Source organism: Mastomys coucha, unplaced genomic scaffold, assembly GCF_008632895.1.
Source record: "Mastomys coucha isolate ucsf_1 unplaced genomic scaffold, UCSF_Mcou_1 pScaffold20, whole genome shotgun sequence".
In the NCBI taxonomy this organism is placed as follows: domain Eukaryota; kingdom Metazoa; phylum Chordata; class Mammalia; order Rodentia; family Muridae; genus Mastomys; species Mastomys coucha.
This window is the reverse complement of record NW_022196903.1, coordinates 32025890-32040827: the sequence shown is the minus strand read 5'-3', so window position 1 is coordinate 32040827 and position 14938 is coordinate 32025890. Positions and strand designations below refer to the sequence as shown.

The window sequence follows — 14938 nt, the reverse complement described above, 5'->3', positions numbered from 1 at the left end:
GAGTTTCACTTACAGAATTAACCCTTGGAAACCTTCCCAGCCAGTGTACTTCTCAAAACAAACCCTATGTAAAGACTGGGAGGAAGAAGAGGGGGCTAGGGGGAGGGGGAGGGAGAGGAGGAAGAAGGAAGAGGAGTTAGGGAGGGAGAGAGAGAGAGAGTTGGTTAGATAAAGGGCTTCCTGGGAGATGTGGGCACTGTCTGAATCTTTCAGGACTTATATAGGGCAAAGGGTGAGATGTAAGATACAACCCTTTAGACTGAAACAGCAGCAGCACACAAGCCCAGGTGAGGGATCTTAGTAAGATGCATGACTTGGAAGAAGAGTTAGAGCCAGACGATGGAAGTCCTTGGAAGGCAGGCTGGAAGGCAGCAGGGATTTCCAGGTGCGCACTGGCACTACACTATTTTAGTAGAATATATTATGCTGCCTGCAGTGTGGAGGGAGCATCAGTAGTTCAGGGTTGATACTATTGGGGACATAGAGATAATTAGAGCAGCTCTTGCCATAGAGGTTAAGAAATAATTGTGACTGAGCTGAGAGAAACATGTTTGGGTGAGATGAATTTACAGGTGTAAAGCTGACAGGAATTAGTGAAGGATGGATTTCGGGTGCCAGGGGGAGTTATCCTTACAATAAATTAAGCTTCCATTGAGCAAAACTGATTAGTGTTTGGAAGAAGGGTGATTTAAGGATGAGTCTGATTTGAAGATGCATTGGTGAGGTGGCCACAGGATGTCTGATCACATTGTGGTGAACCCCAAGATTGTGGACTGGTTGTAGTATGGCTCAGCCCTAGCACAAACCTATTATCCAAGAGTTTTCTGGTTATTATAAACAGGTTGTTGTGTTGTGGCTCAGTCCTAGCCCACAGCTTTAATCCAAAGATCTTTTTGTAAACGAATTAAATAAAGGGCAGGTAGATCAAGAGGCAGAGCAAGCAACCAGGTGACAGGGAAAGAACGTAAGAAAACTCAGGACAGAGAAAGGAGGGTTTTGAGTTGAAAGATATTTCAGACAGCATGGAGTGGGGGGAGGAGAGCCTTTTTCCCGTGGGGACATCAGTGGAGTAAGAAAGTCAGCCTGGTACTTTCTGCTAGCAGGTTTACATCCCAGCATCTGGTTCCTGAGTCTTCACTGGTAAAATTGAACGGCTGGGATTTTTGCTTTTAAAACAACCAGAGGTGATGAGTTCAGTTGCAGAAGCATCAGTTTTGAGATCTCCTGTTTGCTCCTAGATGGATTTGCCTAGTAGATACCTGTGTGGGAATCTGATGTGGTCCTCACCCTAACCAAGTCAGCATATACTGAGTAGTACCATGAGACTTGAAAAATGCATGGAGTGAGGGTAGCAATGTATGAGAACAGAGAGGGTCACAACAGTTCGAAACATAGTGAAGAAAGAAAGACATCGTAGAGGCCAGACAAGATGGTGACCACTTGAGGCATCAGAGACTCGGGAAACTAAGGTAGGATTCCTGGAGTGGAGGACTTGGAGGCTAGTCTGGACAGTATGTGAGATGGTGTCTCAAAAACCTTAAAAGGGGGGAAAAGAGTAATGTGTTATGATAATGAAAAAGGAGAGGGTTGAGAAACAGCAGGGGAGGGGACAGGGGAGAGGTGGGAGGTGGCAGTGGTGGGAGAGGAGAATGTCATGCTCTCATCAGTTGGCTTCTCCCACTGTTAGTCCAATGTGGCAGCACCAGGTGGGGGAAGGGTAGAAAGTGGCCTTGTTGACCTGCCTTTGGTGACCCCTGCTGAGGGACAGTGCTGGCTGCAAGGTACCCGGGGACAACCCTAATGAAGAAGATGCTTTCCTTAGGAAAGTCAAAGGACGAGGTTGCGTTGTTGAGTTGGAGGTTCTGAATTTCCTACCAAGGAATGTCTTTGTCTGCCGTTGGTTTCCTGCCCTTCTCTCTGCATCTTTCCTTCTGCCTCTTTCTTAGTTACAACCATATGTAAAATGTCTCTATCACAAGTCTCCAAAAAGTTTCCATTGCTTGTAAGACAAGGACTTGGTCTCTATTCCTTTTCTGCCTTGTCTAGAATATTCCCACCAGCAAAAGCATGCTGTCACGGTTTCCCGCTTAGAGAGAAGAAAACCCCTAGTCCTCCTTACCAACCGAGGTGTGCTCATGCCCCTCTGGTGTTCAGTTCTGTGTCCATGGCTAAGCTTCTGTGATCTGCATGGGTTATAGTTAGTGTGTCATCTTCTAGCACATTCACTTGCTCTTGTCTCTGTTCAGTCCATTTGCTGAAACTGTGCCTGTCAATGTTGCTAATAATCAGATAAAATCCAATAGGTATTTTTCTATCCTTATGCAATCTCACAAAGAGGCTCAGAACATTCACACAATCCATTCTCCTTCAGGGCCTCCTCTCTGACATCCCTTTCATCTCTTTTGGACCTTTTCCTTCCTTTGGCCATCCCAGTTGGCCTTCAGTGCCCCTCCCCAAGCCCCCACATCTCTGCAGGGCCCCCTGGGCTTAGCGATTGTCTGTGTTCCCTGGCCTCTGCCTACTTCCATTAGGAGAGCTGATAACTCCTGCCATCCTGTTTATTTCCAGTTTACATTTCTTGAGATTCCACTTGACATGTCCATTTAACATATCATGGTCATCTGAATATAATAGATCAAGACCCAAAGGATTATGACCGGAAAGTACTCCCCGCCCCATCTGTTTTCACCTTATAAAATAAGCAGTCCAGTTGCAAACACTGGGTGAGGCTCATATTGATTCTTGCTCGCTAGTCCTCTCAACCTTGAATTCACTTGTCAGTTCAGTCAGTTTTATTTACAAATGTATTTCAGATCCATCTGCTTATTTGCAACGTGTCTTAGACACGTTGACTAAGACATGGATTTTTCCACTGTAGCCACTGCAACACTTCTCCATGATTTTTCAGTTACTTCTCTAACTTACTGAGTATTTAAGGGGCATGTACTTTTTTTTTTAAACTAAAAATTAAACCAGGACATTTCCTGCTGGTTTCTATAGCATCCAGGGCATGAATGATCTGTGTCCTATGACTATTCATATGCCTCATCCCTTTCTAGCTGCTAAAGAGACATTCTGTAAGTTCTAGAGGCACATGACAAGGTACTCCCCACTCTTGAATACTTAGTATTCTATGGCAATATTTAAGATCTCTTAGCCTCTTCTTAAAACATTTTCAGCTCAAATGTCATGTCCTTAGAGGTTGTCTCAGTCCTGGGTGCTATAACCAAATACTATAGACAACTTCATTATCAATAAAGAGACTGGTTTTTTTGTTTGTTTTGTTTTAAACACATTTAGTAGCTGAGAAATCTAAGATCTGAGTGTCAGCATGGTGTGCTGATGAGAACACCCTTGCAGGGTTCAGAATGCAGCCTCTTAGTATCCCTATATGGAGGAAGGAGACAAAGGGTCCCTCGGGTCCCCATTACAAGATGCTAATCCTGTTGATGAGGCCTCCATCCTCATGACTTAAGTATGTTGCAAAAGTCTCTTCTCCTGGTCATGATTTCTGGGTTTAGAATTCCACCACATGAGTATTTTGGGGTAACCTATTGTAGAGCTCTTCATCGTTGACCCCTATGAAAACTGAAGCTTATCCATTTTCGCTAAGTACCTTGTCCTGTTCATTCAGCTCATGCTGTGTCCTGATTATTTTTTTCCCATCACCATTGGCTTGTCTGATAGTGTTTCTCTCCATTAGTGTGGACATTAGGATTTACCCATGGAATTTGTCCAAAAATCATTATACCCGAACATAGAGGGATGGAGCCATCAATGAGTATGTGCTGCCTGGCTGTATTTGCAAGATGGTTCACTTCTTGCAAAATTACAATCAGTACTCTTGGTTTATGAAGGACTTCTGAAGCACAACTTCACTTGTGAAGGCTTGTGAGCACAAGTCACTTGAATTTCTTAAATAAGGGATTTTAAGTTGGTCATTCAATGTAAATGAAAGAATATTCTCGTTAGAATTGGTTTGACCTGGGCTCAAATCCACCTGTACTTTTCCCCTACTAATTGGTCAGAGTCTGGAGGTTCAAGATTGCTGTTCACTGAGCCCTGCCTTTGTAAGGCAGCTTCTTAATGAGTATTTGTTGGACTCCTAGGTTCTACCTTTAAGGGCTCAGTTTTCATGGTCATTATCTGTATGGATTGGATTATGATTCCTAAGACTTTTTTTTCAGGCATTTAGTGAATAATATTTTGAATTGAATTGGCTGTTTGCAAGTAACTTGACAATTATGTTATGTATTTCTGCTCCTAATACTGAATATGAGCCTTGAAATACTGTATCAGTGATATTTTAACACCATAAGTAGTAGCTTTTTCCTTGCCCAGTACTCAAAGTGGTTTATAAATAATTCAGAAACTATGATAGACAATAAATATATATTGTTTTAGAAGTCTTGGTTGGCCTTCTCAATAACAATATATCAACACTTACATGTGCAATGTAAGGCTCTCAAGTCAAATACCAATTCATCGATGGAAGATGCATGAGTCATGGTCAAATGAACACAGTGTGAAAAATCTAATTTCAGCCCAACAATTCAGGAGCTCTGCATAGTCATCTAAAGGGAAAAGTGTGAAGAATCCGATTTCAGTCTAATAGTTCATGAGAAATGAATAGCAGTCAGAAGAAAGTGGTGTGAAAATTGGAAGTCCACAGGAAACAGGGTTAGAGACCAATCGTGAGTCGACAGTAATGGCTTCTCTTTTTCCTTAATGATGAAGACAGTTGAGAATCTTCTTTCTTCCAAGTGGTAACCACATGGTTTAATTGTCAAATAAATACGGTTTAGGATTCTGTTCGATTCAGTAAACATTTATTGACTATTTACTTAGTTTCAATGATGTTTAAGCCACAGGATCAGTTTGTATTAAGCTTGAGAAGAATTCCAAGCAAAAGGATGTGTGACATCTCAAATCATACGGCTAAAGCTGGCAGCAGGTTCCTCAGCTTCTGCTATAGCTGCGAATTTCATCAGTTATTTATCTGTGCCTTTGCTTTCTGTTCCCTATCTGATCTCAGGAAGGGAAATCTTAATGGTATCTAAAGGCAGAGTCACATAAAGTCACAAAGACATTTCCTATGAAGTTTTTGAATTTCATAAATGGACTGAACTTCAGCATACCATATAAGTTTGCTTGCCATATGGTCCATGTTGTGGTACAAGTGATCAAGTTGCTGGTGTTTATCTCATCAGCTCAGCCACCTCATTTCTAAGTCCCTGCTGATTTGTGGAAATTTTAATCTTTTGAATGGAGCTGTCACTAGTTAAATGATCTCATGAGTCAGTTGTGATTTCTCATAGATAATTGTATCCAGTTCTCCCAACATTTCTCTACTTGATAGTCACTGAGTGATTTGTAATCACACCAAGTACAGGATTTGTCTTCACATCAACAATAGTGTTCATTTTCCTTCAGTTATTGCTAAACTAACATCTATTATGTTAAATATTTTTATGCCTTTTAATTATTATTTGACATTTTATTATATTCAACATTTCTTCTGCTGTCACTGCAGATGTTTATTGGAGTTTCATGAGGAAGTAGTGAATCTAATCTTTCAGAGAAGAGAGGCAAAGGCCTTGAGAGAGGAGAGCCTGATCCCGGCCACTGAGAGTGGAGATTTTCCTTCTATTCTTACATTTTAAGTGACCTCTCTATGTAGAGGTCTTATACTTTATTTAGTAAAATCAGATCTCAGAGGAGGTGCCCTGTGTAGTGCACCTTGGAGTGTACTGAAGTGGGTAGAGACGTCTGTCTTTATTGAAGTGGGTAGAGACTTCTGTCCTTCCTAGTCAGTATTCACAAGCAGGTACTGATCTCTAGAGGAGGTGGAGGGCTCAGCATCAGAATCACCTGCCACATGAGCAGGATGACCATCACTCCAGGTCATAAATTTTGCTCTGAGCTGATGAGATAAACACCAGCAACTTGACACAATGTTTCGGTTGCTGTCTTGAAGATTGGTCCATGTAGGCGTTGAAGCGTGCACAATCATCTGGCTTTACCTGGGCCCAGCACAGTCTTTTGAAGTTCCTCACAGAGAACAAATAGTGTTGTTCAGGTAACCTGATGAGCGCTCACTGGAAGAGGATCTCCATACTAGGCAACTCAGACAATTGCATTCTAGTTACTTGCTAATGAGGAGGTAGACATGGTTTATAGGGCTGAAGGAGGTGTGGCAGCAGTTGCTATGACAGCAGGAGAGGAGGCAGGGAGATGTGAGGACACTAATCTACAGTTTACTGATCCACATTGAGACATTTTCCTATTCTGACAGCTCTGGGACTTTCCTGCTGCATTCCTATGGAGAAGTGTCTCTATCCATTATCATCCTCATGAAGATGAAAACAATTACTACACATAAAATATTATTAAAGATGTGAAGGACTACTTAGTAAGGGTTAGCTGTTCTTATTAGTTTTTTCCTGAGGACAATATAAAATTGTGTCTTTGTTTCACTGAATGGCAGCAGTGGGAAAAGCAAGATGGAAATGACATTGATTCCTGGGATCATTCTGTTTCTGTAGCTTACTGTCATCAAAAGACCATTATCCCTCCAGGGGCCCTCTTCTATTTTATTTTAAATTGATTTGACATTATTAAGAGAAATATCAGTGACATTTCAGTATTTAAAACGCTAATATTTGTTGGAGGTCTTTTTGTCACCTGTAATTTCATGCCTTGACACAACCAGCCAACCAACCTCCCTCTCTCCTTCTCACTCTGTCCCCTCCCTCCTTCCCTCCTTCCCTCCCTCCTTCTCTCCCTCCTCCCCTCCCCCTCCCCCTCCCTTCCTCTTCCCAGTGGTCTATTTTCTCCCATTCAAGTATTAACCAGATACAACCCTGCTTGGCTTCCACTATTAGATATATTAAAGATGGTGTGGCTCTGGGCTGATCTGCTTTCTTAGTCTGTCCCTGCTTAGAACAACACTTAAACTATGGAAAAAGCAATCTGTTGGCAACATACATTAAGGGTATTGTTAAAAGGCAGACTATAGTCTATGGCTAAATTCTATGAGTTATGCTATTATCATGGGAGGAAAGAAAAGAGTCAAAAAGAAGTGCGCACTTCATGTTATTAGTGTAAGAGAACTGAGGCACTCCACGGCCTCTCTTCATCCTCACTGCTGTAGATGCCAGTCCTTCCTGTAACAGCTAGAGGTGTTGGGATTGCTTGACTCTACCCCAGGGGTGAGTATCTACTTGGGATGAAAAAGACTTTCCTGCAGTTTAATGACAAGAATCGACCTTGAAAGCTAGTCTAGTTCAAGGTGACCCAGGATGGTCTACAAACAACTGTCACCCATGCACCAGCCCTCTTGTCCTCGACATCTCTTTTCTTTGACGTTTCTCTTCTTTCACTTTATCTAGTGATTCTCAAATCAGTGTTCCACATCAGGAGATGATGCTGAGAATTTGATCTTTTCAGTCTCTTGTAGCCAGAAGGTTTAGTGTAGTGTGGCGTGCCCTGCATTGGATGTGCGTTTGTTCAGCTGTGTTGGAGATTATTCCGTCAGTGTTTCGGATTTTCGACACTCTTTGGGTTTTCCGTTTATGAGCCTGAGTCGCACCCCTCCCCAGCTGGAGAACCTTCAGCTGTTCACACACCCGCATGGGTTTTTAGTATAAGACAGTGCAGTTGAGTGCAGACTGTTGCGCCCTGAACACTGGGGGAGACAAGGACGGGGGCGGGGCAGGAAGCAGACCGCACAGCGCGGAGGCCACTGTGAACTTCTTTTATTCTGCGTGTATTCATGTTTATTGCTGAACAAGCCACACCTACACATGTTTGCTTTTGTGCTTCTCTGGGCTTCGATTATAGTTTAGAGAAACCCACACTCCAAAATGTCCAAAAAACGTTCACTACTGAGGACCACAAATTAAAATGTATTCATTTCACTCTGTTTTCTCGCAGAATTTTGTGCGTCACCATTGGGTCCACAGGAGGCGGCAGGAGGGAAAATGTAAGCAGTGTGGTAAGGTAAGGGTACAGCCACCCACGGCCACTACAGCGGGCTCCGGGCCTTGGCAAACACCCAAGGTAGATGAGTCCTGTCTCTAAATGTGATGTCCCCTACACCTTTTTTTTTTTCCTGAGAGGACTTCTCCAAGTCTTCTTTTCAATTCTTCTAGAAGTCTCTACAAACAGTGACCCTCTAAGTAAAAGGAAATGATGATTGTATTTTTCAGAGATATGGCTGCAGTGGGGCAAGGACTTGTTGAATTTTGATAGCTGAAGTTTTCCTATTTTGTCAGAAGTCTTTCCTGAAGGTTACTAGACCAGCCTATTGATTTGATCAGCCCTAAAAAAAAGAAAGGAGGCAAGGAGGCAGTTAAGCTGATCCACAAGTGTGAGCATATATATCACAACACACAATGCTGTACAGAACTCTCTAGAATACCCCATAGTTAGAATCTAGAAACATGTCACTTTCTTTAGACACTGCCCAGTCTCTGCTAAAAGATGTTTTTCTTCAGTGGTGGTTCAGTAAGCCCTTCAGGATACAGTGCCTCTTGAAAGAGTGGGGTGGGTCAGGGATGGGTGTTGTGACCAGATGCTGTAAAATGCCACTTATTCACTATTGTGCTGACCTCTACTTATTGGAGACGCTGCGTTTCCCTGTGTACAAAGATTGACCTTACAGATGCCGTTTCTGCTGGGACGATGAATGTGTAGCTCACTGCGTGGATTCTGCTTGAAGTCTGTCAGTAGGAAGCAGATGAGCTCCAGTCAATAGGAGTTAAGTTTCAGGGAATATGTTCCTCAATAGATTGCTCATTTATTTACTTATTCACCTTACTCCTTTGGTCAAGCATCAGGCTGAGTTGATTGGTAGGTAGGTAGGTAGGTAGGTAGATGGAGAGATAGAGATAGATGGATAGATAGATGGAGAGATAGAGATATCTTAATACAGAAATACTGGTAGTCTGGAGCAGGATGTAGAGATACATGGAAACATTGTATTGATTTGCTGTTTTTCTCTGAGTTTGGGGAGAAAACACATTATAGCCTTTGGTTACCATGTTCTTTGCTGGAAGGCGCTAGGTCATGGCCTTCCATTGTAACGAGTACCATTTGTTCTCTTCAACACTGTTAGTTGTTCTTTAGTCTGGGAAGGGGACAGGCAGGATGTGTTATAGGTAGAGAGTAAAGTGAGAGGCAATAAGAAAGAAGGGGGTGGGAGAGAAAGATGGAACCTTTGGCTTGGAGAAGGGGTCGGCCTTCTGGTCTCACATGAGTGCCCTGCACTGGATTCATGAGTCTTTTCTCCGTGGCATGGATTTAGGGTTTACAGTGTCTTGCTTCAGGGATTGTAGGCTGTCTATAATGGGGAAGAGATGAGGGTGGGGAGAAGGAGAGGATGTAGAAGAAGAGACTGACAGGCAGGGTGGCTAGCTTTGGAGTCAAGGATGGGATTGCGGGCATGCTGTGGCTGATTACATTCCTTTCTTTGGAAAAACATCATCCTGGAGAATTCTGTGGCTCACATCACTTAGCGGTTCAGGTTATAATAGAGCTGGAAGAAGTTTGTTAAACGAACTTCCATAAACACATTGTCTTTTGTGAGGAATCTTCCCTGGAGCCATATTGCATCTTCTTTGTAGCTTCCTTTTATGGTGGCTTAGTCAACTAGCAGGAAGGTGCTGGATGGACTCTCTGTACCCTGTGATGCTGCGGCCTTGCCCCCTTCCCTGGCCAGTGCTCTTAGGCAGCATCCACAAATACTCACAGTTTGCTGAACACCATGGGTATCAGCGGACACATCCTGGCCCATCACACACTGTTCCCATAAAATAGCACGGCTGTGTTCCTCCCTTGTGTTTATAGTACTGCTGCCTATAAAGTCTTAGGCTCCAGCAGTTATAAGATTGATGTTTTTAGATATGTGTCTCCTTGCTGGATAATAAATAGCCCTCCTCTGGATCATAGCTTCTACCCTAGACTGGAGACAAGCTAATGACTCTGTTCTCATTACAGAGGAAGGGATTGGAAAATCACTTCCAAGTCCAGGTGCTTTCTGTAATTTCTATCAATACTTTTGCCAGTTCTTACACTTTCTTAGATTCTAAACCCTACCCAGTCTCTCCCTCATACAGAGAGGTAAGCATGCTGTGCACACGCACACACACACACACACACACACACACACACACACACACACACACGGTGGAGAGAGAAGGGTTGGGGAGAGTTGGGGAGAGGGAGGAAAAGAGAGATGGAGGTAGAGAGGAAGAGAGAGAAGGAAGGAGGGAGGAAGCAAGGGAGAGAACTCTCATGGTGAGGAGAGGAGGGGAGGTGTATCCTTTCATTCTGTAACTTACTGGGATAGGATTAAACAAAAAGCTCTTCACTTAGGAAAGCTTCATTTGTGTATAATATGGCATGTATTTTCTGGCGCTTTGTAAACTTTGAGAATTTTAAAGGGATTTTATTGGGTTATTGGTGGCTTCAATCTCTACTTTTTAATTTGACAGTAAAGTGAATATTTGTAGTGATGTTCTCTGGAACTATGAGTGTGCATTGGGCTGTGCGTGTGTGGCTCTTAGTGACTATCCGGTGAGGGAGCCCTTGATGGAATAGTGTATTTTTTTTTTAACATGAGCAGCTTAATTCCAGCCTACCAACTTTATAACCACTGTGCGTAGTTTTACATGGTCATTCATAATTTTGTATTATGAAAGAGGCAGAATTGAGTCAGAAGGATATGAGACACTCACACCCAGATCCTTCAATCTGATGAGGGTTTGATAAAGAGAACATGTAAATCGAAGAGGGATGTGGCGGGGAAGCCAGCGGATGACCGCTGACAGGGAATGAGAGGAGACTGGAGACTGCAAGAGTCACAAGATTCATCAGCTGAGATGACCTCTCAGCTAGGAACATACAGATCTTCATTTAATTCCAGTCAGTAATGGGCAAAGCCAACTCAAAGTAGAACCCAAAGCTAGTCCATAAAGGGCAACTTTGTACTATGGGATGTAGGATCTGTAGTCTATCGTTGAAGTCAGGACACATGCTGAGTCTGCCTGTAACTAACTCCTCTTCACAGTATTCACTGTGTTCATTCAGCCCAGATGCACATAGCAATGAGTTGTCTAAAGCTATTTTTTAAATGTTAAAATGTAGAAGAAAAGTATATTAACAATTATAGATGAATGGACCCTCCGGACATTTAAACCTACAAATTAGTGTAATTGTAGAGACATGTTTCTTAATCACAGTTTGAGATCAGGAACATAAAAACATTGTAAAACAAAAGAGCTGCTTTTAAAAACTCACCAGTCACCTTTAAAAATATTTAACATTTTTAAAGTATTCAATATACTTGAACAGCATTTACGACTATTACTTATATTTTATGTGTGTAGATGTTTTGCCTGCATATATGTCTGTGTGCCGCATGCATACAGTATCCATTCACAGAGGGTATCTGATTCCCTGGAACTAGAGTTAAACATAGCTGTTAGCCCACATGTGGGTGCTGGGAACTGAGTCTGCATCTTGTGTAAGAACAATGTGTTTAACCATGGAGCCATCTCTCCACCCCGCTGCCCTCCCGCCGAGACATTACATCTTGAAAGTGGTTCTCTTATACTGTGATATTTAGTGAAACATGGCTCTGAAGTTGTGGTGCCTTTCACTCCCCCAACTTAACAAGACACATCCGTAGGAATTATTTGTTCATGGGACATGCACTTTCACATGTATGCATTTCTGAAAGTATATATAGTATATATAGCTGGGAAGTATGAAACCGACTCTTTGATGTAATGGATACAGTTAACTAATTTCAGACAAATGAGAGCAGTATGTAAAGTGCACAGGTAAAGTACACATAATTGCTTTTGTAATAGGTAAATGAGAAGGTAATTAAAAACACTGTAGGGGATACAGTTGAGAAATCACAATGAACGGGATTATAGGGCTGAGAAATAATGGCAAATGCTTACCTGGAGCACCGGGGGCATATGCCATTAAAGAAATGAAAGATCCATTCCGTAGTGATCTAAAATGTGTGTGCACCAGAATCAACTTTCCATACACTCTGCTATTGGGATGGAAGAGCACTGGTGAGCCTATGTGCATTGGTTTTATTGGCCTGTCTGTATGTATGTCCTGCTGCAACACAAGTGGCTTTTTACCACTAGTCATAGGAAGGTCACAGAGGAGGTGCAGACTGGCACAAAATCTGTCTGAATTCTCTGTGCGGACCCTGCCAAGACATCAACCAGAGGCCTGGGCTTTTCTCCTGTCTTAGCTGAGAGCAAAAGGAATGGCAGTAGTCATCATTTTACTCTTTGTGGGGCACAGAGGTGGTTTCATGGTGTCCTTATTTGGTATGTGGCTTATTTTACTTAGTGTACTGTCATTTGGGTTCATGCAGGGGGGAGGAGGAGGAGGAGGAGGTAGTTAAAGGATTCAGTGTTTCAGTCGTGCAAAATGAGTAAGTCCCAGAGATCTGCTGTGAAGCAGCAAGGTCTCTATAGTCAACAGTGCTGTGTTAGACACATGGCATCTTGTTAAGAGAGTAAATCTTACGTAAGCTGGTTTACTTTCCCCATCCCCTCTTCCTTCCCTTCCTCCCTCTCTCCTACCTTCTCTACCTCCCATCCTTCTTCCCTCCCTCCCTCCCTCCCTCCCTCCCTCCCTTGACTGCCTGCCTGCCTGCCTTCTTTTGTGGTGCTTGGAATTGAACCGAGGGCTTTGAGACTGCTAGGTGATCATCTTTCCACTAAGCTACACCCCCAGGCTTTATGTAAGTTTTCTTATTTCTGAACATGAAGCAGGTGGGAGAAAGCTTTTGGAGGCTATGAATATGTTCTTGGCTCAGCGTGTGGATCTAGTTTCACAGGTATATGCTTATCTCAAGTTGTGTATTTAAGATCTACAGCCCTTTGCATTTTATTTGCATCACAAAAGCATTAAAAAATAAGGAGACAAGATGCTCAGGGCTTCACTGCAGTCCTCGGGTGGATGCATCCTCTGCTTTCTTCCTGATGTCATTCTGTGGCTGCTACCCTTCCTGTCTTTGTCCTGTCAGTTTCCTCATAGGGACAGCCATGGGGTACCATGATTACTCCAGAACCTTTTGTTCTTTCTTCAGTGGTGACCTACTCTAACATTCTTTTCTGGATGCTGCTGTTGGTGTGTGTGTGTGTGAATTCAAGTCACCAGACATGGAAGAGTCCAAAAATACAGGGCACAGGCAGAATGGGGACACTTCCTGAAGTCCCAGATAGTATCAGCTTCCCTCCTGCTGTGGTTCCTCTGATCCTAAGGCAGATGGTCCTAAGACCAATGTCCTCATGTCTTCTTCCTTTAGCTTCTTCCCTTTAGTGGGTGTACATCATAGCCCCTGCTTCTTTTCCTTCTTGTTCCCCAGAATCTGACTCTAGGCATAAGCCTGAGAATGAATCTTCATCTTTGATTTCTAACCTTTCATGACCCATATCTCCACAGACATTCTATATATGCACCGTTCTTCTGAGTTTTACCAAAATGTAATATGATGAACTCACAGGTAAAAAGACTTTCCATAATGTGACCATCTCAAACATAACAGTTGAAAAGCAAACTATAAAAAGTTAATCAAAAAAACTTTTGAAATATTTGCATTTCTGTCTCATTCAGAGACACAAAGATATTATGAGGAAATACCCGTAAAGCCATCCTGGTGTATGTATAAGAATATGGCAAGAACTACTTCCCTTTTATGCATGAAAAATCAATTCCAAAATATATCCAAATAACAGTAAAAATAATACATATCAAATCAGAAGGAAATATCCAACTTCTATGCTCTTTAAGTTGACAAAGCAAATACCACACACACACACACACACACACACACACACACACACACACACACACACAGATCAGCATATAAGATACATAACATCTGTCCCAACACCACTGTTCTTACTGGACAATAGACTACTGTGGTGGTTACTACTTGACAGGATTCGGAATCACCATGGAAACATAGGTGTGAGTGTGACTGTGAGGTGTTTCCAAAAGGAAAGCTTCACCCCTGAATGCTTGCAGCACTATACTGGAGCCACTACATGGCTCCAGACCTGGGGTGAATAAAAGGGAGAGAGAGAGGGCTGTGCACCAGCATTCCGCCTCTCTGTTTCTCTCTGTGTGTCTCTCTGCATGTTTTTGTTCCTCGGTCCCTGTCTCGTCCCTCAGTCCCTGTCTCTGTCTCTCCCTCTCTCCTCTCTTTCTTCTCCCCTTCTCTCTGTTTCTGTCTCTGTCTTTCTCTTTCTCTTTCTCTCTCTTTCTCTTTCTCTCTCTTTCCTTTCTTTCTCCTTCTCCCCCTCTCTGCAGCTGCAGACACAACAGTGACCAACTGCCTGGCCTGATGCTCCTGCCATAATGCCTTCTCTGCCATGACAGACTGCACCTTGTATCTGTGAGCCCAAATAAGCCCTTCCTTCCTTCAGTCGCTTTTGTCACAGCAATGGGAAAAGTTACCATCACACCTAGAAACCCACTAGGTGGAAGAGATGGAAATAAGAACTGGAGAGACAAAGGAGAGAATTAGAGAATTCTTAAAATTAGAGGACAAGGGAGTGATTTAAAAGAAAATCCCACAGCTTTTGGGATGTAAATAAATAAATTAAGTAAAAAAAAAAAAAACATGTAAAATCCCTGTGATTATAAGGGAAGGAAGGAAGGTTGGAAGGAGATGTGGTGGGTGAGAGGAAAGGGGGCTGAAGCATAGGAGCAGTCTGCGGAGAGACTTAAAAGAAGCTCTGGTACCAGCAAGTTGACCTTTCCCAGCTGGACTGTGCACATCGCAGGACCAGGCTGGGAAGTCCACAGCCTTCCTATGTGTCTGCGTTGTGAAGATCCTCTCTGTGGAAGGCATGCTCATGGGCTTTGACCCTCACCACCTTTTCAAGCTACTTTT

At 42.9% G+C, this 14938-nt stretch overlaps 1 protein-coding gene across 6 annotated transcripts in view; it reads left to right on the top strand.

Moving 5' to 3' along the window:
- The window catches only part of Dgki (diacylglycerol kinase iota), a 456269-nt gene that overhangs the window by 204808 nt on the left and 236523 nt on the right, over nt 1-14938 (top strand). For all 6 annotated transcript variants that reach the window (XM_031381541.1, XM_031381543.1, XM_031381545.1 and 3 more), the window contains exon 6: nt 7936-8001. In XM_031381541.1, the coding sequence (XP_031237401.1) occupies nt 7936-8001 (66 nt within the window). The remainder of the gene's footprint in view (nt 1-7935; nt 8002-14938) is intronic.